The sequence below is a fragment of the Lissotriton helveticus genome (genome assembly GCF_964261635.1).
Source record: "Lissotriton helveticus chromosome 1_1 unlocalized genomic scaffold, aLisHel1.1 SUPER_1_unloc_16, whole genome shotgun sequence".
In the NCBI taxonomy this organism is placed as follows: domain Eukaryota; kingdom Metazoa; phylum Chordata; class Amphibia; order Caudata; family Salamandridae; genus Lissotriton; species Lissotriton helveticus.
Window position 1 is genome coordinate 3,865,226 of NW_027611655.1, and position 22,921 is coordinate 3,888,146.

Consider the following 22,921-nt stretch of genomic DNA (forward strand, 5'->3'; position numbering starts at 1 on the left):
TCGGACTACGAACTTCGGAAACTTCGGTTACAGGTGGGCCTCCGGATACTTCGGACCTTGCTCTCTCGGCTTGGGCTCTGGTCGGGACGAACCGCATTCCACACCGCTTCGTCTGGATGTCGGACCGCAGACGCCGTTTCCTCCGTGGGCCTGAGGGAGACTTGAAGCAGAAATATCTGCCGGTGCGCAGTAGAGTTCCGTCACGGCTGTAGAGGGTCAGGGGACCTGCGTGGCATCGCCAGCGCGTGAGGAAGGGGCTCGTCCCTATTCGGGCGCCATTATGTGGTATATAAATAAATAATACCGGGACTATTTTTGACTATATTAACAATAACAGATAGCTCAATAAATAAGAGGCAGGATCCGATGTGTCAGAGTCAGAAGGATTTATTCAGGCAAAAGGGAAGGGACTGGAACGGGACAGCCTGAAATAAAACAGGAAGGACGGAAGGCAGCTGCAATGCTTCATCGACAGTGCATCATATATATAGTAATACATTTCCAATACATTACATACAGTAGGCGTAACTTATGACAAACATATGATAAGAGTGCATGCGTGGAGAAAGAAAGGCGTGTACAGGGCGTGTATCAAGACATGTGGTATGAAACGTCACAGAAGTGTCATAAATGGGGCGGAAACATGGAGGGGGCTACCTGAGAGCAGCTGGGACCTTTAACCTAGTGGTGCGTGCAAACGGGCAATGACGTGTTACCAGGGAGAACTGGGGGCTATGACTTCTGCGCTAGAAGAGGAGACTAAAGTCTGCGGTGTCAGGACGACATGTACCTATGGCATATCTGGTATCTGGTGTTTGGAGTACATGTTGATAGAATCCAAAAGTTATCAGGGCAAAGGCTACTTGACACTAAGACTGGAGCATGCATTATTCTACATGTATTGCGTGTGCTAGGAATATTCTATGAATATTAATACAGTATTTCTCTTACATGGAGACAGAAAGACTAGACCATAGCTGGAACTGTTGATGCAGCTCAGTAGCTTAGGAATGCAGAGAAGGAGGGCTGGACTGATAACTAGAAGCATAACATACTCTTGGCAGACAGGCAGGCAGAGCCAGGCCGGGCCGGGCACCGCGAGGCAGGAAATAAGTGAAGGGTCAGGGATGCAGGTGGGGGCTGCATCGCTCCTCGGAGTGGATTCAGGAGACTGGAGCTTGAATCTGATGTCCGGGCCCTTTTGAGGCCTAGGAACGGGGATAATGTGATGAATTAACGTGCACACTGTGAAACATGGCAACATAGGCCTAATACTCGTTGCTTTCACGAGAACTGGAAACTGGCATACTAGAGTTGGACACAACTGTAATTGCGTCTTTAATCGATCATAGGGGATACATGCATATCGATCATGCACATATAGCATAGAGTGGGGAACACGTAGGCACATACAACATGGCAAAATTTACTTTTCCACAATGGGAAGCCAGTGAAGATAGCGTAGCTGTTGGCGGATACTGTTTCTAGCCAGAATGCCCAAAAGAAGTCTGGCTGCTGTATTCTGGACCACATGTAGTTTTTTCATCAGGTACCCAGGAACACCAGCATAAAGAGCATTGGCATGGGAATGGGGGTCAATTTGGTACATTTTTCCGCAGGTGTCTTCTACGTGGGAAAGATAGCAATATATGTATACATGTTTGATCTGTGTATAAGATGTGACATGAATTAATCTTAAGAATGGACTGTCCACTTGGAGGGGTGCGTTAAAAGTAAGCTATAAAATGTGCAATAAAGATATGTTTAAAAGAAAAAAGGAAAACATCAAGTTATTCTCAAAGCTGTTGCAAATGTAACCCATGGACCTTAGAAGAGGGGCTGTGAACTGTGCTTGGTAGAACCAAAAACCTACTTGAGGAATTATCAGCCTCAGCTTTTTGAGATTGGAAGTAAAACAGTTTTGCTCTTAGTATAAGTGGTTTACAACCACTGCAATGGATATGACAAGTGCTTCTGGCAAAGGGTATATTTTTAAGGTTTTTCACTCAGTGTGGGCTCTCTCGTGTCGAAAGGCATCCATTCTACAACTCAAGTGTTTCTGACAGTCAGAACAGTTACAGGGATTTGGCACAGGACGCGTTCTTTCATTTTAATTGAAATTAATTTTATGAATAAAGCTTTTCTGGCATTCAGAACACTAATAAACACTTTTCCTTTATAACATGGATCTTCCAACTGAATCTTTACATACCTTCATAACACTCATACATTTATTTTAGCTAGTATTGGCTTTTACATGGGGAGTGAGAATTATTGTATAACTAAAGCTTCTCTGGAATTCAAAGAACTGAAGAGGTTCTTCCCCCATTGTGTGTTCTCTCATGAACAGTAAGGTGACGTTTCACACCAAAGCTTTTCTGGCATTCAAGGCACTGATAAGGTTTTTCCCCAGTGTGAGTTCTCTGATGTATAATAAGACTGGTTTTATAACTGAAAGTTTTTAGGCATTCAGAGCACTGATAAGGTTTTTGCCCAGTATGAGTTTGTTCATGGTGAGTGAGACTAGCTCTTTCCCTAAAGTTTTTGTGACATTCAGAGCACTGATATGGTTTCTCCCCAGTGTGAGTTCTCTCATGTAAAGTTAGACTGAGTTTATAACTGAAGCTTTCCCGGCATTCAGAGCAGTGATATGGTTTTTCTCCAGTGTGGGTTCTCTCATGTTGAGTGAGAAGGTATTTACGACTAAAGTTTTTTGGGCATTCAGAGCACTGATGGGATTTCTGCCCAGTATGGGTTAACTCATGCCGGGTGAGAACTTTTTTTCGACTGAAGGTTTTCTGGCATTCAGAGCACTTATGAGATTTTTGCCCAGTATGTGTTCTCTCATGTTGAGTGAGATCTGTTTTACATTGGTAACTATTTGGGCATTCAGAGCACTGATAGGGTTTCTGTCCAGTGTGAGATCTCTCATGGCGACTGAGATTGGTTTTTTGAGTGAACCTTTTGTGACATTCAGGGCACTGATAAGGTTTCTCTCCAGTGTGCGTTCTCTCATGTTCAGTAAGTCTGAATTTACACGGGAAACTTTTGTGGCATTCAGAGCACTTATGAGGTTTTTCCCCAGTGTGAGTTCTCACATGTCGAGTCAGATGGTGTTTGCGAGTGAAGCGTTTCTGGCATTCAGAGCACTGATGACGTTTTTCCCCAGTGTGAATTTTCTCATGCTGACTGAGACTGGATCGACAACTAAAGCTCTTCTCACATTCAGAGTATGTATGAGACTTCTTTTCGGTGCTAATATCTCCAAGTTCGGTTTTATCTTGTATACATTCCATTATCAGGTAAGATTTCTTTCTGAAGTTAATATCTCCAAGTTGAGATTTTTCTAGCAGACACACCAGAAGACAAGACTAAATCTTATTCAGCATGTGTTTAGCATCACCCACTCAAATGTGGTGCACTTGTTCAACTTAACACTTGGACACTTATTTAGCCAAAGATCACTTCTCTGTGGAGTTCACAGTTTATAACCTCTGTAGGCAACCTAATTCACCCTACAACCTTAATATCAGCAGCCCCTGGTACTTATGGGGAAGCCTCTCATGGGATTATTGCATCTTTATTACATCTATGTGGATTCTCTCACCCTTTTCTGATACATATTTGTTTATGAGTTAATGAAGCACTGATTAGGTCTTTGGTTGGTGTTCAGTATTTCAACACTAGGTACATATTCACATAATGTATTGGCATGAACATTCAGAATACTTTTATGTATCGGTAGCAGCACATTGTTCCATGTCACCCTTCTTACATATGTCTCCTATGTCTGTATATAAGACTACAATGAGGATGTTAAGGATTTTGCAGGTCTTGCCCGGTAAAAAGTACCTGAGGTCACATCTAATGGGCAAGGATGATAGTGGACATGTGGACCCGGACTACAAGCAATAGGTCATTGGTCACACAGGTGCTTTTATTTTCCCTCATTCTCCTTCCTTTGGTCCCACATCGCTAGTTCGTAACTAGCAGATATCTTAGTCCTAACCTGACCACCTGGTCTTTTAAGCAGCTTCATTAACACTGTATAATTGATGAACAGATATTTGTTTTTGATTTAAAGACTATTCACTGGATATGGTGCTCAAGTGTTCCATTTTGCTGAGGTCTGTTAAAAACTCTTCAAGTCCCCCTAGTTCTGTCTGTATGATCTTCTCTTGGATCGGATAGAGCTTTAGACTGATGCTTGTCCTCTCTGTTTGAGACAGATGGTCTTCCTGCCCTGGGTTAACATCTCCAGGGTATTCTTCATATACCATTAGAGCAGCAGGAAATCTATTTATAGAAACTGCTTTCACATTCTTTATTTTACTCTAATCCAAGTTCCTCACCACATCTTTTTCATAGATACTTTCCTCTTGTTGGAGCTCTGAAGCAACTTTATTTCTTTACCATCAGTCCTTTAATAGTTTTCAATTATACTGATCACCATTTTGTCTTCTACGCCCAGTCTTCAATAACCTGTGGATTTAAAACCAGAGATTGTTAAATAATGCAAACTGGAACAAAGGAATAACATTTATTAGCTAATCCAGAGTCTGAGTTCATTTTGGGCGAGGGATGAGAGGGCTTCTAGGCATTCTCGAGATAGAAAGCTTGGGAACACTGGAACACTAGATTGAGGAGGTCTAAAGATGGAAATTCTGATTAACAGTTTTGTGCACATCAGTAATAATCAGTTAGCTATTCAAGTGTCTGATCAAAACTTCCTCCCACTCACTGTGCGGTATACCTCTTCGCACAACTCACCAAACCAGACAAGCAATATCTCAAAGAACAAGCACTCACACCCTCAAAAGAGTCTCCCCTTCCCAGCACCACAAACAATAGAAAAGATAAGACAAGAATTTTGGAATATCATTGCCAACCTTAAGCTGGCAGTTGACTTACTACGGCTCAGGAAACTAGGAGACCGCATAGAACTCCAACCCCCTACAAACACGTAGTAACAAGCACACCTAGATGGATCTCTATGCCTTTGCCAAAAAACTATACGCCTTAACAGGACAACAAACCAAATGTTAAAGGTGGACATTGATGACCTTTGCCAATCTTACATACCATACCCTCACCACACAGAAACAACTTATAAAATATACACAATAGCTATAAATACGTCTTTGGAGCAATGAATCATCATAGCTTCTACTATAAACCTCTCAAAAGTAAGACAGATCACATTCAACCCAGGTAATCAAGACAGAAAAAGAGAGCCTAAAAAGACACTGAAAAGCTTACCAAACAACAGCAATCAGCAGCTAAATATGCCAAAGACATAGCCGACCCCATCCTGTCACATAATCTAGACCAGGGGTGTGGAATTTAATAAAATATCTACATTTCCAAGGGGCAGGATGCTCCAGAAATCTACTTGTCCCTTTAGTGCCATGTAGTGTGGCGACAAATTATGGCCGCAAACTCCTTATATAGGAGCTCTGATATAGCCTCTCTGATTATGCCAGGGGCTCATACCATAGTAGTGTTTGAATATTTGCGGTCCGCTTATGTTGCCACGTTTCCGCAGATCTACATACTGGGGCTGAAGGTAGTAGTAAGCCATAGTTCTAGGGTTAGAATGACATTTTGAGCCCGTGCAAACCTACTAACTTACATACTTTAAGGGTTTTCAACAACTCTTCTCTGATCTTTTCCCATACTGAGAAATGTTGGAAATTTACTCATACTGAGAAATGTTGGAAATTTACTCCTTACTATGACAGCCGTAAACCTTCTTCCAGAGTTGGGAAAAAGAGTGGTTGGAGGGAAAGTTAACTTGCAAACACTCAGATGTTCACATGAGCAAAGATGCACATGCATATTTGCTCATGCCAAAATGCAATTCATAAATATTTTTTAGGAGTACTATTTTTTGTCCTACATCTGTAAATTCTTGAGAATTCACGAAAGCGGTATAGCTGCACTTAATGCAAGGACATATACCCTGGGTGCACTTTTTAGACTTTCTTTATTAATTGGTTCTCTAATTTAGTCTGGCGTTGACCATGACGTATTGCGTTTATTAAAATGTTGTCTCTCTCTCTCTGTATCGGCTGGCTTTACTGTGAGTGACAGCATTCTGCTTTCACAAGGAGCATATGGACACACAGTAGTTTTGCTCAATGCCAGTAACTACTGTGCAGAATATGCTATTTGAGACCAAAAACACATGTTGCTTTTGCCAATGTTTGTTTAATGGTAAGGGCCTGGCAATTCTCTCACCAATAAGGTTTTACAAAAACCATGCCAAAACAATTCGCACATTGATAAAACTAAAAAGCTGACCACCAATTTCAGACCTACTGGCTTTGCCGATGCTCGTTTATTTTTGTTTCCCATAATCTTACGGAAACTGGTTACACTGATTTTCCATAATGAATAGTATTGGGAAATACTAGTGTGCATCAACACGTTACGGAATGATGCTGCAGCTGCAAAGAAATGGTATGTGAAATGTTATAGTGGTTTAGCGATTTTTTTAAAGCAATTTTTTTTTGCTTTCATTCATTTATGAACATTTTATTTTGAAAACAGAATCATCAATCTTGCTTTCGATTTTCTGCAAATATTTGCATCAAATAAGAGCATTCTGGGAACATTATACATAGCCTCATATTGCCAAACTTTGAAAACGTGTGTAGATGTTTCTGTAGTGGAACCACGGTCAGTAGTGCAGTCGGAGCTTACAACATTTACTCTCAACCTAATAATAAATGCTTTCAATTAATAAACCATAAATACAAGCTTGAACAGCATTAATATATGGACAAAAATATTACCTTAACTGCAGACCGTACCCTTCCCTGATCTATAATGTGGTACTGCAAACTGGCAGCCAACGGGTTTGTGCTGCAGGGAGTTGGGCCTACTTGTCCCAAGGACAAAACACAAATGAAAACGTGTTGCCCTTGGCCTCAAACAATATGCCCTGGGCGTCGGCCTATAGGAATTCCACATCCCTGCTAGACACAACAATCCTACCAGTGACCCGATTAAATAACGCTTCCACACCACTATTAGATAACTTAGTTCCACCTAACTACAACATCATTAGACTGGACCACACAGTAAAACCAAGTTGGGGGCGTGCGGGTTGCATGCATTCACAGATCAGCCTTACAAATCAAACGATTCCAAATGGAGAAGATATCCTCCTGTGAGTTGAAGTCCTCCGGGGTTAGGGGGATTTATTCCCTGACCAAATTACACATTATCTACCACCCTCCTGGAGACAACCAGGCCCTCATGAGCAATTAACAATCACAGTACAGACCTTAAGTCACCCGAAAACAATCTTTCTAGGTGACTTCAACCTAAATTGAGGACTCACATGTGACTGCACTAAATCTTTTTTCAAAGACCATAATCTGGTGCAATCAGGGGAGAGGAGTTGGCCTACTGCTAGGGCGGTCGACCTTGAATCTGGGGAACTGGGTTCGAGTCTTGGCCATGCAGCTGAACATACTGTGATTCTAGGCAAATCACTTAATCTCCCGGTCCCTAATAAAAATGAAAAATAAAAAAAATGGGTCCTCATGTAATGCAACTGGTGCTATGTAAAGCGCTCTGATACCCGATCTGGGTAAAGTTCGCGACATATAAAACTCTGTAAAAAAACAAACAAACATGCACAGGTCGAACACATGGCAAAGGAACATCACTAACCTTTATCTCCACAGCAGAAGCACTATGCATAACGGCATGCGATTGGTCAGATCATCCCAGCATCTCATTCCACATCTCAGCTCCTGAAGCAAAGGCAACGAGATAAGAGGTTAGACCTAGACGGTGGGCCAGGGATACTAGAAATAAGAATAGAGATGATCTGTATGATCTATGCCAAAGAAAACTTCAAACCCAGGGAAGCATTTCCGATGTTCAAAAACTCATGGAACACTACAACAGAACTATGAATGACAAAATGGAGACGGTAGCCCCCACCTCCCCAACAACAAAAAAGGACCAAAAACAAATTAACACAACCGTGGTAGAACGGTCACCAAAATGAAGAAAGAAGCAGACTCCGATTTGCAGAGAGACGATGGAGGCTAGCACCGTCACCATACCTAAAACAGCTCAGAACTCTGAGGAATTCATATAAAAATGTATATTTATTTATGTTTATAGTTTTGTATTACGCGAACATGACCCTAGTGCAGGGGTCTTCAAACTGTGGTGCGCGACCCCCAGGGGGGGGGCGTGGAGCGACACAAAGGGGGTCGCGCCTTCACAGTCATACTTCTGCCCAGGCCCAAGGGCTTTAGCCCCCCTCCTCCCTCGTCGTGTGTCTCAGCCCAGCTGCTGTAGAGCAACTCGAGTTGCTGGGGGCTCGGCTGGGCGGTGTCTGGAGTCATCTCCGGCACACCCAAGTTTTTCACATGTCTTTAAAGACCATTTGCATATTTAACATGACTTTGCAAACTGGTTACAGCTGTCTCTGACACACTGAGCCTCAGACGTGATCTCCCAGTTCCTCTGTCTCTGACACTCTGTACATCAGACTTTATCTCCCAGCCCCTCACTCTTCCCCAGTCTCTGACGCATGGCAACATATGAAAGATTATGGTACAGTAAATTCTGTCAAAAGAATATTTGCAAGATGTGCATGATTTTGGGGATTCAGTTTGTAAGCAAAACACACAGTAAGACTAAGAACGTGTCAACAAATATTTAACCCCTTGACCGTGGTGAAAATGTTGCCGCGGTGCGGGGGATTTATGGCGTGGGCGTGGTTCGGAGAGCCCCTGGCCGTCCTCCGCACACGCCCACCGTGACGTTGGACGGCCGGCGGCCATCCGACGCACGCAAGTGGTTAAACAGATAAAAAAAAATCCTGTGCCGATCTACGCCCGATCCGTGTTGATGCCTACAGGAAAAACTGACATTAACTAAATGCTGCGCATGAGAAAATCCATGATAAAAAGAACCCTATTTCAAGTTACATATTTATTATTTTCAAAGAAGGTGCTCGAGCAAAAATAAATCATATACCCGGATCACATATTGTGCCTTTTATAAATATTTTGTCGCATCATGCATTCTTGATATGTCGCCGATTTAAATCCTAGAAAGTGTTACCACTGTCTTTTTTCTTTACATTGTAGTACTTGTTAATATCTGGATACCATTTTTGTGTCATGTTGGCCTTGTAGCCCTCCAAAGGCTATTTAAAGTTTGTAGATTTATACAGCGAGGCGTATTACCCGCGAGGGTGGCCAGTCGCTGTCTAAGGGCACCGGTACATTAAGTGGTTTGCCCACAATCACAGGATGTTGCGCCAACGCCGAAAATCCCCAGCTCCCGAGTCGGCAGCTCTCTCCGCTGCACCACAACCTCTTCCTGCTGTGAAATACCGTGGTATTTGGATACAAAGAGACGCCCTGCAGTGCCCTTCCTGGTCGCCAGCTTCAATCCTGGCGGCCCCACTTGATTGAAATTTAAGATTGCAGTGATACTTGTAAACAAGGGGGATTGAAAGAAGCACTACAAATTATTCACCGTGCCTTATAGCAAACAATTTATTTTTGTCATGATTTACCCCTTGCTAATATAGACACGTGCTCTAAGCATCAATCGCCTAAATCAATGGAGCTATCCTGCCACAGTCTTGACCCTAGGCCAGGTGCCTTCACCTACCAGGCTATCTTACTGCAATCTGATTGTATACATCACATAAGCGCCAAGTACTATTTTTTAATTTTATTTTTTTAATCTTTTTATTTAAATGAAAACAAATACACACTTAAACAACGACCGGAGTGCATAGGGTAACCACAGTTGCAATATATCGACACAGACTTCTATACATTACAATATGATTTAAGGAGAATGAAACAGGCCTAAGAGTCCTCCGAGTCCACACTGACTGGGTCTAATTCCGGAGGTTCACAAATGTTGCCTCGGTAAGCATTCCAAGCTCCCCATATCCTGACCCATTTGTGGGGCCGCCCTCCGGAGACATACACAGACTTCTCACGAAACATACACCAGTCAACATCTTCCATCCATTTTCCAACCCTGGGCGCCCGTGTTGCACCCCAGAGCTGTGCGATGTTACGTTTGGCGACTGCACAAGTTACCATGGCTCGGCAGGTCCGTGGGCTCCCACACATTCAACAGACATCTCCTCGCCTCCGAGTCTACCCTCAGCTCCCACACTTCACTCATTTTGGAATGTATTCACTTCCAGAAAGCACGGACCCTCTCACACTCCCACAAAATATGCATGAACGACCCCGGCAACCCACACCCCCGCAGGCAATCAGCTGACCCAGCCAATCCCATACTCAGTCCCAGGCCCGTGATGTAAGATCGATGCAAAATTCTACGTTGAACCAAACGGAGCCTCATGGGGACTGCCACTTCCTTGGGGGATGCTATCGCCTCCCTCCAGTCCTCATCGTCCAGAACAAGGCCGTCAGCGACCCATTGGTCGCGTAGGCGCACGAAGGGGTCCTCTGAGTGATTGATCAATTTGCAATATGTAAGAGAGATCGCCTTGGTGGGCAGAAGGCCATCAAGAATGCGATCCTCCAGAGGGGATGCCACCGGTAGCACCTCGTCGCCAGAAATAGCTGCATTCAAGGCGTGGCGGATCTGGAGGTAATGGAACCGCTCGGCGTCATTCAATCGATACTTGGCCTGCAACTCCTCGAATGTCAGAACCCTATCTTTGCCCCACAGGTCACGAATCTGCGATATTCCAATCAAGCCCCAGCGATCGAAGCCTTTCGATTTCCAAAGCATCCCTAACCTCTCAGAACTCCACAATGGCGTAGACAATGTCAAACGCCCAGCCCATCTAAGAGCACTATTGGCCTCATGCCACACTCTCGTGGAGCACAAAGTGGGCCCCTTCAATGAAAACCGGCCACGCTTCGCGTACAAGACACAGGTGTACTCTCCCCCCGGCACCTGACCACGGTCCATCACATAGCCCGGGTCAGCCGGGGATCCATAAATTACGTGGTTGATAGGAGCCAACTGAGACGCCCAGTAATATCTCCGGATGTTTGGCAAACCGATCCCACAGCGCCAAGTACTATTATTAATGATCCTAACACCTTTCTATGTTTGCAAACATCTGATATGCACCATACGCACATTTCTTGCAGCTCTCAAGTGTGGTGGGCTTTGCTCCTGCTCAGCACCAATAGAAATTTAAAGTGGCATTACACATGTCCATAGCGGACTCACATTCGTGTCAAACTTTATCACTGAAAGGAAGATTTCTGTCGGCACAATGTGCTCAAGAACCCTTAAGGAATTCCAGATTGGCACTGGCATCACTGTGGACATTCTACTTGTTTAATTTCATGCCACTTGTGCATATTTTCCACGAGTATTCGTTTCCGTAGTTACTTTTCGAGCAACATCTGTCTTAATTCCGCACTGAGTTGCCACTCACCTCCTTGTGTCTGGGTGCATTCACTCTTTGGGTGGCTGTTCGTAACGGGCACATTTGAGATCTCTGTAGTTTAGGCTGAAGGTCGTGCAAGGGCCTTTTCAGTGGGCAATTTAACAATTCATGTGATTTGTTTGGTCCAATACAGAGATACTTAGGTTTATATCAAGTAATGAAATCTATTTACAAAGCGCGATGTTACCCCCAGTGAAAAGATGTCCAGGCGTAAAGCTAATTAAAATTCGGCGGCCTCATCACAGCTGTTCAAATTAACAATGTTTTAAGGAACTCTCTAAAAGAAAGATAATCTATTATCAGTCTCACGGTCAAGGTCTGCCTGTTCCTTACATTTGTATTTTACAATTACAACTGTTGTGTGAGAATGCATTTAATGAAAAGGAATATAAAGTAGGGCTGCCAAAAGAAAAATGCCTGCCTGTTTTGTTTAAAGAGCCTGCAAAGACCTCCTCGACACTAAATAGACTTTTAAATACAAAAGTATGTATGTATTCGTTATGTGACTTTTCTGTCTTTTTTCTCTTTGTCAGTCATGGATCATTGAGGCAGCCCTAGAACACACTTAAAAGTGCTTTCTATTTATATTTGCTGTTCGAAGTATGCACAGATAAGTGCTATAAATACAGCTTTAGGTGACTGCTTATTTTTGTTCCGACTGGGCCATCAAAATAATCTGCTGGTAACCCTAACCATAGGACTGTAAGTTTGTTGTAGGATCAGCACATTATTTATTTCCTCCACCCTCGATCCCCGATTAATGCCGCAATAGTTTAACTTAGATCTTAGACCCTACGCCGCCGTCAATAACATGCTGAGCTATTTCAAGTGCCTGGAAATGCACCCTGCATTCAGACAACTCGCTCCTCATTCTCTCCCTTCACTTTCACGCTCACCCTGCACTCACACTGATCACCATGCACTCACACCAATCACCCTGCACTCACAGTAATCACCCTGCACTCACACTGATCACCATGCACTCACACTGATCACCATGCACTCACACTGATCACCATGCACTCACACTGATCACCATGCACTCACACTGATCACCATGCACTCACACCATTCACCTGCTCACCCTGCACTCACAGCGATTACAATGCACTCACACTGATCACCATGCACTCACACCACTCACCCTGCACTCACAGTAGTCACAATGCACTCACACTGATCACCATGTACTCACACCACTCACCCTGCACTCACACCAATCATCATGCACTCACAGCGATCACCATGCACTCACAGCGATCACCATGCACTCACAGCGATCACCATGCACTCACAGCGATCACCATGCACTCACACCAATCGCCATGCACTCACACCAATCGCCATGCACTCACACCAATCGCCATGCACTCACACCAATCGCCATGCACTCACAGCGATCACCATGCACTCACACCATTCACCCGCTCACCCTGCACTCACAGTAATCACCATGCACTCACACTGATCACCATGCACTCACACTGATCACCATGCACTCACACTGATCACCATGCACTCACACATTATCACTCTCACCCTGCACTCAAAGCGATCACAATGCACTAACACTGATCACCATGCACTCACACTATTCACCTGGTCACCCTGCACTCACAGTGATTACTCTGCACTCACAATGCACTTGCGCTGTTCACCCTATACCTCACTCTGCAGTCACACAGGCACACTACTCATCCTGCACTCATGTGACACTTCACTCCCCTTTCACCCACACAGTGTGCAGAGGGTTAATGTGCCTGCTACAAAGAACGTGTACCATGCAGATCACAGAACTGAGTGCGAGTAAACTATGAGTAGAGCTATAAAAAAATGAAATGTTTGTCAGAAAGGTGCTATAGAGAGATGAGGTGCATTGTTCTTTAGTGGCAGTGAAGCAATTCATGGAGAAGGAGGAAACTGGGGTGGGGCACCAAAAAAGACTGTTGCACCGTGTGAGACCAGTGTTAGGACCAGCCCTGGCTGGGAGTGTTAGTCCCCTCCAAATTTCTGGTCTAGTGACTTCCCTGCTTCTGGCTATTATTATTATTTACATTTGTAGTGCGCTACTGTTACCAAAAGATGTCCTGGAGCTAATAACCATCTGCTGCCTGTAGGCAAATGAGAAACACACAGAAGGAGAACCAGCCAAATGGGGTCACCCACAGAGCATAGAGAAAGGTTTTTAGATCTTGCTAAAGGACAATAGATTCTTGGTGGAGCAAAGCAAAGGAGGGTGCAAGTTCCATAACTGCGCAGCCTGCACCAAAACAGAGAGACAGACAACTCATGCCTTCTTGAATATGGAACAATAAGCAGAGTGGCACAGGCCGAGAGGAGCATACGGGTCCGACCCGTATGCTTGGTGAGGAGAGATGAGAGAGGACAGCAAGGGAGTGAGAGAATTCGATTGAAGAGGTCAGGGATGAGGAGAAATGTGAATTGCCAAATAGAAGTGTGGACACGCAAGAATTGAGTGTGAGCCAAAGGTGAGGGCTTCTGTTACAACAAAGGGGAGATGTGAAAGTTGAATGGGGGGACTGGAGAGGTCTAAGATACAAATAAACAAATATTTTAATGGAGAGACGAGGTGAATGAGAAGTGCTGAGGGGCACGGGAGGTGACAGGAACAGAGAGGCCATGAAATAAATGCGAGAGACTGTTAGAGATGAGGACAGTGAAAAGACAGAATGGCAAGAGGTGATTAAAGGTGAAGTGAGAGGTTGAATGGGGAGAGTTCAGAAGTTGTAAAAAGGGGTGAAAGAAAATGGCCTGCATAGTGAGAGAGGATCCAGGGTTAGGAGAGGAGAGAGGGATGGAAGGGAGGGGTCGAGAGGAAAGCTACATGGGTAAACTGCTTAACTCTGCACAAAACCGCCGGGTTTTTAAGGGACCCCTGCTTCTCCTGGCCAGGGCCAGGTGAGCTTCTAATGTGGCAGCACGTATTCCTGCAGAGTGGAAAGCCCTTCTCAAAGGTTGACTTGAAATCTTTACGATGTTAATTGCTGTATTTTGGTTATAAACTGGTACTGATGGGGTGAAAGCTTTCCTCAGTGTTACTGTGTGTAAAGAATTTCAACATAATGAAGCAATGCTATCCCAAAATACGTGGCATAACATCACTTACATTTTCTTCCCACACAATTTAGTCAAGCCTGTCGCATAATTTGGTCCTCACTGCCTCATAATTCTAGTAGCCCTGCCTACAGGTTTAAAAATTTTTGTCAGGAGGGGGTCCTTAATCCTCAAAATGTTGACAGGGGGGTCTCGGCATCCAAAAGTTTGAAGACCTCTGCCGTAGTGAGTATCAGAAAGCTTTACATGACGAGAGGTAGGGTATCTGTTGGACTGGTAAAACAGACATGAGTGAATGACAAACACAGCAATGAAAATAAATAGAGTAAAAAGCTCGATCTCAATAATAGTTAGCAATAAGATGGTCAAGCATCATAAAGAGTAGTTAGTATGGTTACATTTTAGTAAGCATGAATATATTGTCTTAGGGTAAAAACCTAGTCAGCAGAAAAGATTATGCTTCTTTTTTGAAGGAGGTGGTAGAAGAGATTAGACAAACGTCCGGCGGTAGAGAATTCCATATCTTAGGTGCGAAAAAGGAAAACACGCTGGCGCCCATTTTCTTTTTATGGTTTCATTTGGGTTTCAGAAGCAGGGTGTGCGCGCTTCACAATAGTCTGCAGTCCCCTCATGGTTTAGCTTTTGGGCCTGATATCGGGAGGTATTGATGTGTGACACTTTAGGAGTCATGCATGCAATTATTTGTTGAGATCTTGCTTCGTACAGTCGCCAGTTCAGGGATTTTAGGGCTGGGGAGATGTGTGTATTTCTTTGTGTTCCAGAGACAAGTCTGGCTGCCGTGTTGAGGGAGACTCTTGGAGAGTCCAATTTGTATCGAGGTAAGCCACATAGAGTGGCACTACCATAATCCAGTCTGGGCAAAACAAGAGCTTAGACCGCTTAGACCGTATGATGTGAGGAGAGCAAGTGAGGGCTGCAAGAGGTTTCAACCAAAGATCGATCTTGGGGATGTTATTCGGCGGTGAGATGAGAAAGAATTCCGTTTTGGCAGTAGTGAGTTTGAGTTGGTTTTCTGTGAGCCAGAGATGTGTATTTTGCAAGGTGGAATTGAGGAATGTAATGTCCTCTGGGAAGATGATTTTGAGATTCAGCTGAGTGTCATCAGTGTAGATATTATAGGTGATGGTAGCAGATTTTAAGTAGTCTGCCAGTAGTTCCAGGAAAAGATTGAAGAGAATGGGTGAGAGAGCAGATCCCTGGGGAAAGCCAAGAGTGATCGCATGGGGCTTAGACAGAGATAAATTCATTCTGACTACCTGAGATCTGTTTTAGAGGAATGGGGAAAACCAATACAATACGACCCCTAATAAGCCCATCCTTTGTTCCAATAGTCTATCGTGATTAACTGTGTCAAAGGCGGCTATAAAGTCGAGCAGTATCATGAGGGATGTTTCATTTAGATCCAGTGTTAATATGTCTTCCACAAAATGAGTAAGTGCAGATTCAGTGCTGTGACCTTTACGGAAAACTGAATGGTGTTTGTCAAGGAGTTAAAAGTTGTCTATGTGGTTGCAGAGTTGAATCTAGACACATTTTTCTAAGAGCTTTGCAAGAGTAGGGATGTTGGAGATTGGCTGAAAGTTATTAGGATCAGAGCAGTCTGCGTTGTTTTTTTAAAGTGGGGGTGTCCTGCTTTTAGGCAATCAGGTATAATGCCTTGATGTAGCGAGGCATTTACGATCTTAGACCATAGGGGAGAATGAAGGCTGTGATCTCTTTTGTACATAGATGGAGGTAGAGGGTCAGTGAAGTGACTAGATGGGTTATATGATGAAAGGATTTTGTAAATGTCCCTTTCGTTGATTGAGGAGAAGGTGTGGCAAGGGGCCTTGTTTTTGGAAGGGTACCTGGATGGATCACTACCTTCAGTATACTAGGTGGTGAGTGAAAAACTGAGTGATGAAGCCGGTAGTAGTTCATTCACTAGTTGTAGCTCATTCTCTATCTTTGTGGTTTTTTCCATGAAAAAGGCAGCCAGTTCTTCACAGTTTGGGAGGGTGCTGGTTCTGGTGTGACTGTTGCTTGACTATTTCTGGCTTGGTCAAGCTGTGCTCTAAAAAATTAGCTTTCACTTGCCTTATTCTTCTGTTGTATGTGTTCCTCGTTGATCTTAAGCATTTTAGAAGTTCTAAGGATGGAGAGGATCTCCAGGCTCTTTCTGCAAATCTTAGATTACGTCTTTCCGTGTTCAAGTTGTAGGTGAAATACAAAAACTGAATAGTCAAAGAAATCCTCAGCACACCATCATAGGTGTATCAACAATTTGTTAAGTGCACGATGTAAGCACAAATTATACACAAGTTATTTCAAATTTTTTTTTTTTATTCTTTTGGTCTTGCTTCAGACAGCCAACAGACTTTCTCAAAGCTATGTCCTTTTTGGTAAAGACCTTTCTTTTGTGGTGATCTATCCAACCCACAAAGGGATTCAGTATCTTGAGCGATGTCAATAAGGCAGTCCATGCATCTGAGGGATCCTATTTTGTCCCCAAATCTTGAGCTTGGAAGTCAGATGGTCTCGTCCCAAACGTCGCTCTCAGTGTAACTCAAGGACGATTTCCCTAAACAGCAGGGGCTGCAGATTGTGCAGTTGCATATTCTTGCCCCTGCTGGAGTCAAGGAACAGTTGTGGTTGGACCCCTGTGGCCCCCTGGACTGTGGGCGGAGAGGTGGGGCCTTGATTGCTGCCTAGCAAGGCCAAGGAGGAAATCTCCTGGGGTGCTAGAGACCGAACTTCTCTTTGAGGGTGCTATGCTGCACATGGGATGCTGCACAATATCACAGGCAATTTACAACACATTTGACACAAAGGGTTTGCTGCTGAGCTACACATGGCCTGGTCCTACTGCTGCAGGCCATTTAGGTCAGTCGGGGGGTAGGGGGTTGTCAGACAGAGCTGCCTCCTCTTCTTGTTTCTTTCTCCTCCCCCACCACACTCCAGAGAGGATAATATAGTGACTACATTGCCCAGATTGACGAAGACGCAGAAGCCTTTGGTGGCTGATGAACTGAGGTGGTTGACGCAACCCGGTTCTAGCGCACGGGGGCACCTGGTGTGCACACGATGGACAAGGACAATATGGGCTGCTTTGCTAGGGCCAACACAATCACACAGTATACTACCCCTTGACACCCCCGCAAAGAATAACAAGACAAACCAGCACTGGTAATGAGGGGGAAGATGGCGCAACTTGCAAACCATCATGGCGGCTATCCAGGAAGCTCCTGGAAAGTCAAATTGAGACTGTCTATTGATGTGAACATATTGAGAGCCGATTTACCTAAAGTAGCAGGTAAAGTATCCACGGCGGAGGAGATATAGTGGACTTAAAAGGAGAGGTGGCAGCATTCAAGCAGCACGTGGCCCAGACGTCCAGCCACAAGGGCCCTTGAGTGCCAGGCCAAAGTTGCGGAGAGGCGCGCAAGGCACAGGAACATAAGAGTCCTAGGGTTCCCTGAACAAATTGAGGAGGACAGGAAAAATCAATTCCTGGAGCGATGGATACACACCCAGTTGCGTCCGTGGGGCTTATCCGAACTCTTTGCAGCGGACAGGGAACACAGAGCCTTGGTGCCTTCACCCCCCCCCCCCCTAGTATCCCCCCCAGGCAATAATCACCAAAATATTGATCTAATCAGATAGAGACTGTATCCTCTGGGCTGCAAGAGAGACTTAGAATCTCTGCTATGAAAACAGTAAAATAGTCACATTACCGGAGTATACCAAGTAGGTCCAGAAGCAGCGGAAAACCTTTCTGGCAGTAAAACGGAAGCTCTGTGATATGCAACTGCAGTACATGCTGCTATATCCAGCCAAACTGAAGGTAATTGCACAAGGCAGGGCCTATTTCTTTGAGATGCGCGCCGCGCCTCCCCCCCCCGAAGAACAGTGTAACAAAGGACGGGGTGAGGCACTTGGTCTGATGGAAGAATTCGAAATAAAAGGCACCCGGGACAGTCCGCGGACGGGGATCAACCAGATGAACAGAGAATTACGGTGGGCGAGGACGGCACCATGAATCTGAAAACCATCAAGCTGGGTGCCTCCTCCTCACCGAACACTGAATCTGGGCATGACACAGAGGATACCCCGGAAACAATGAACCCGGCGACGTACATAGTCCTTGAAACCATCCTGGAAGCAGCTCCGGCGAAAGAAGCTACATGAAAAAGGGGACATTCACACGGGCGCTGTTGGCTGCTCTGACATTTATAATAATTAAAGAATGAAGTGCATGTGGGCCACCCATTTACTACTGGGGTGGTGGGGGGAGGGGCAGAATGAGTGTGAACAGCCTGGTTGGGGGGGAGGGAGGGGGGGACGGAGGTGCCTGGAGTGGCAAGAGGGTAAACGACAATCCAAATGTAACACTGAGAGTACTGCAACCTTATTGGGGACCCCCGCTGGACTACACTTCCCTTGATGGGCATTTTGTAGGTATAGTGATGGGCGGGCTAGGTCGTGAGGCTGGTTAATTTGGGAAGTTCAGTGGCCCCTGTTGGGCTGCGAGGGAAGCAGCGCACATCCTGGAACAAGCATGGGGAGGGCATTGACGATAGCGCTGTTGCACGTTACTGGTCCTTGGGGGGTGGAGGGAGCATGGCACAGTTTGGTTTGTTTTTTAGTAGTTGTTATATGCAGCACATGTGGAATGTGGATGGAGTGCACAGCTGGTGACTGGAACAACACCAAGATAGATATCGCTATGACAATGGAGGTTAAGTTCCTTAGTTAAGATGTAAGTGGATTGGGTACAAAAGGTAACAGAGTACTCACGTTTCTTAAGCGACACCACGTCTGAGTGTCCTGCTTGCAAGAAACCCACCTGGATGACGTGGGAGCCAATAGGTTGACAAAAAAAAAAAAATGAAGAGGCCAGATATTTCACTCATCCTATTTTACTAATGCCAGGGGTGTATTGATATGGGTGGCTTTTGGGACGCCGTTTATCTGCAGTACATGAAAGCCGACGTGAACAGCCGATATGTCCTACTCAGGGTGATACTTGACAGACGGGATATCACTATCCTAAATATCTAGGCAGCTGCAACGAGTCCTCAGGGCAGAGGAGATGGCATTAGCGGGAGCACGTGCTGCAGATCTGAACAAACCAGCTGCTGCTGCTGCTGCGCTGGAGTGGGTCGTACGTACACGCATCAGTGACATATGGGAAAGTTGCAGCTGCGCGGCGTGTGTGCGGGCAGGGACTCGGGAGAACACGCGATAGCCCTGCTGCGGTGGTCAGACCGCCCCAAGTAACAGATGCGCCGACGTCCCATGCCGCATTGGGAGCTCGCACACGCCTGAGAATCCTTTGAGCGCTGAAGGGTGAGTGCAGTCAGTTTTTAATCAGTGACTCCCCCCTGACTGAGGTTCCACACAGGGGAGGAGACAGCTGTGCCCGGGAATGGGCTGCGAGATTTAAGCACTCTCAAAGACCGTGCTCTAGCAGCGATAACAACTGAGATGCGCACAGAGGGAGGTTCTGCACCGGGCTACAGATGAATCCCCACTTGACTCTACATCGAGCTACAGAGAAATTCCCACCTGGCTCCCCACCTGCATCTGAAGCTGTACATTACGGAGGTCCACAATCACTGCTCGGGAGGGTGGAATTGTCTGAGTGTGTTGTCTGGGGACCATCATGCACCTCCTGACGCAGGCATACCACTGCTCTGAATTCTTGGTGTGCCTCCACTCATTGAACATGGATAGCGCAAGTTTGATCTAGGGCGGCCGAGCACCACAGAGCCTGGCCCACTACACACGGGCTGACTGGGGGCCTATTGTTCTTCACAGCTGCAGAGGAGAAGTTGCAGGAGCGGTGGTGCGGAGTTCGTTGCGTCTGGTACTACCCACGCCACTCACACGGTGATAGTACCTTGGTCCCACGAGACGCGACACACCGGCACGGCCTCCGACAGGCGCACAATGGGGAAACCGGATAAATCTCAGCCAAAAATACATTTTGATCAAGCCAAAAAAACAACAGATTCAGGCACAGCAGAACAATCCTCCACTCAAGCGCCTATGGGGGACGCGTACCCTGCTGTGTCAGTGGCTTTTTAGTCAATGTTCAGGAAGATCCAAGCCACGCTGACTAATATAGATGGGAAGATCGATACCTTGACCTATAGAGTGGATCGTATGTCGAAACGGCTCGCGGAGAGGATAGATATGGCGGAAAGACGGATATCGGATTCAGAAGACGCACAACGCCAAATGGAAACAAAACAAGAAAAGGCCGAGAAAGCACTGGCTGCTATCATGGCGAACTCAGAAGATTTAGAGGTGAGATCCCGCCATAACAACTTACGCGTCATGGGTGAAGCGGAAACAACAAACACTGGAAACATGGAGCGCTACTTTGAAAATTTACTATTTATTTATTTTATTTATTTTTGCAACTTGTAAAGCGCGGCGTATACCCGTAGGTGTCTTGGCGCTGTAACTCATCTTGTTGTCTCTGTCAGAACCTTGTCAGTTTTAAAGGAGCATGCTGAGGAAGTAAATCATTGGTCAAACAACCAGGTCTTCACAAGTTTTCTAAATTGCCACAGTGATGATGTCGACCTTATCACCTTCGGCAGAGTGTTCCAAAGTTTGGCCGCGGTGTTGGTGAAACATCTGTCTCCCCAGGTGACTGTCCTCGTCCAAGCCACTGTGAGTTGGTACAGGTGTTCAGATCTTAAGGATCTCGTAGGATGATATAAGGTGAGCCTCTGTCTGAGAAACACCGGTCCAAGACCTTGTAATGCCTTATAAGTAAGGCATAAGGTTTTGAATTTGATCCGGTTACTCACTGTGAGCCAGTGGTAATTCCTTATTACATGCCTAACGGATGTGAATTTTGGGGTGCCTGACAGCAGCCTTGCTGCTGCATTCTGAATATGTTGTAGTTTGGACACCACCTTAGATTGAGCATTCACAAATAAACCGTTGCAGTAATCCAGTGATGATAATATCAAGACACTGACCACAGTTTTCTTCGCACTCTCTGGGAGAAATGGTAGAATTTTTCTAAGGAGTCTAAGTTTATAAAATGCCACCGCTGTTACCTGATTAGCATGATTGGTGAAGTTCAGCTTTTCGTCGAAAATTATCCCTAGGTTTCTAACCTGATGAACCGGGATTGGCATGGTTCCTAATGACGAAGGCCACCAAACGGAAGACCATATCGGAGATAATTTTCCAAAGATAATTACCTCGGTCTTCTCAGAGTTTAAACGTAGGCAGTTATCTGCCATCCACTCCTTGATTGCCAGCATGCCTTTCTGGAATCGAACTGCCACTTCTTCCCCATCGTTCTTAATGGCCAATACCAACTGAGTGTCATCGGCATATGTGGTGAGGCTCATCTGGTAGCTTTTAATAACCCTAGCTAAGTCCGACACATATATATTGAAAAGTGTCGGACTTAGAGATGAGCCTTGGGGAACGCCACATGGAAGAGCAAGATCCCTAGATTTAAAGGGCCCTAATGTTACTGTCTGTGATCTACCTGACAGGAATGAGGCCAGCAAGGCCTTTGCCCTGGCATGAACTCCCAGTTCTTCGACACGGCCAATCAAAATAGAATGATTGACCGTGTCGAATGCCGCAGAAAGATCGAGCAGGACCAGCAGCGCTGTCCCTCCCTGGTCCCTAATAGTCCTGATGTCGTCTGCGGCCTTGATAAGTGCAGTCTCTGTCCCGTGCATTTTACGAAACCCAAACTGTGAATCGTCGAGTAAGGTGTTTTGTTCAATGAATAGGGACAGCTGCTTGTTCAACCAAGTGCAGTATTGATCCACTGCAATATTAGGATCTTCTGATATAACAGGACAGGTTTTAATCAAGGTGTTTCTAAAAACCTCGTAGTCAATATCCTTCCAAACTTTAAATGATTCCTGTATTAAGGGTTTTTCTGGACTAAAGGTCTTGGTAGTAGGAATATGAAATATGACTGCATAGTGGTCAGACCACGTAAGGGGTAGTACATCTTGAATTACTAACTCCTTAATATTAGAGAATAGACCGTCCAGGATGTGCCCAGCCTCATGGGTGGGCTCGGTAATAAACTGATTTAAGCCCAGCGATTCACAATCAGCCAATAGTGCTGCTGTTTCCGGGTCCTCCGTTTTATCTAAATGGAAATTTAGGTCTCCCAAAGCTATAAAAGTGTCATTAATGACCAATGGTTCCAGGAGAGCCATGAATGAGGACAGGAAATCTGATCGTGTCCCCGGCGGTCTGTAAATGAGGACTCCTTTAAGATTAAATTTGTGAGACAACTGGATAGTATAATGTAAAGCCTCACATGTCAGGGATGATATAGGAAGCGTTCTAACCGGAAAACTATCCCGAGAAATAATTGCCAGACCTCCTCCTTTTTTGCCTTGTCTATCA

The 22,921-nt window shown here is 45.2% G+C and overlaps 1 protein-coding gene across 2 annotated transcripts in view; it reads right to left on the bottom strand.

Moving 5' to 3' along the window:
• Positions 1–369: 369 nt before the first annotated feature.
• The window catches only part of LOC144805625 (uncharacterized), a 29,096-nt gene continuing 6,544 nt past the window's right edge, over positions 370–22,921 (bottom strand). For both annotated transcript variants that reach the window (XM_078672150.1, XM_078672149.1), the window contains exons 2-3: positions 7,684–7,766; positions 370–4,482 (exon numbers count right to left, since the gene is read on the bottom strand). In XM_078672150.1, the coding sequence (XP_078528276.1) occupies positions 2,301–3,296 (996 nt within the window). In that variant the 5' untranslated portion in view covers positions 3,297–4,482; positions 7,684–7,766 and the 3' untranslated portion in view covers positions 370–2,300. The remainder of the gene's footprint in view (positions 4,483–7,683; positions 7,767–22,921) is intronic.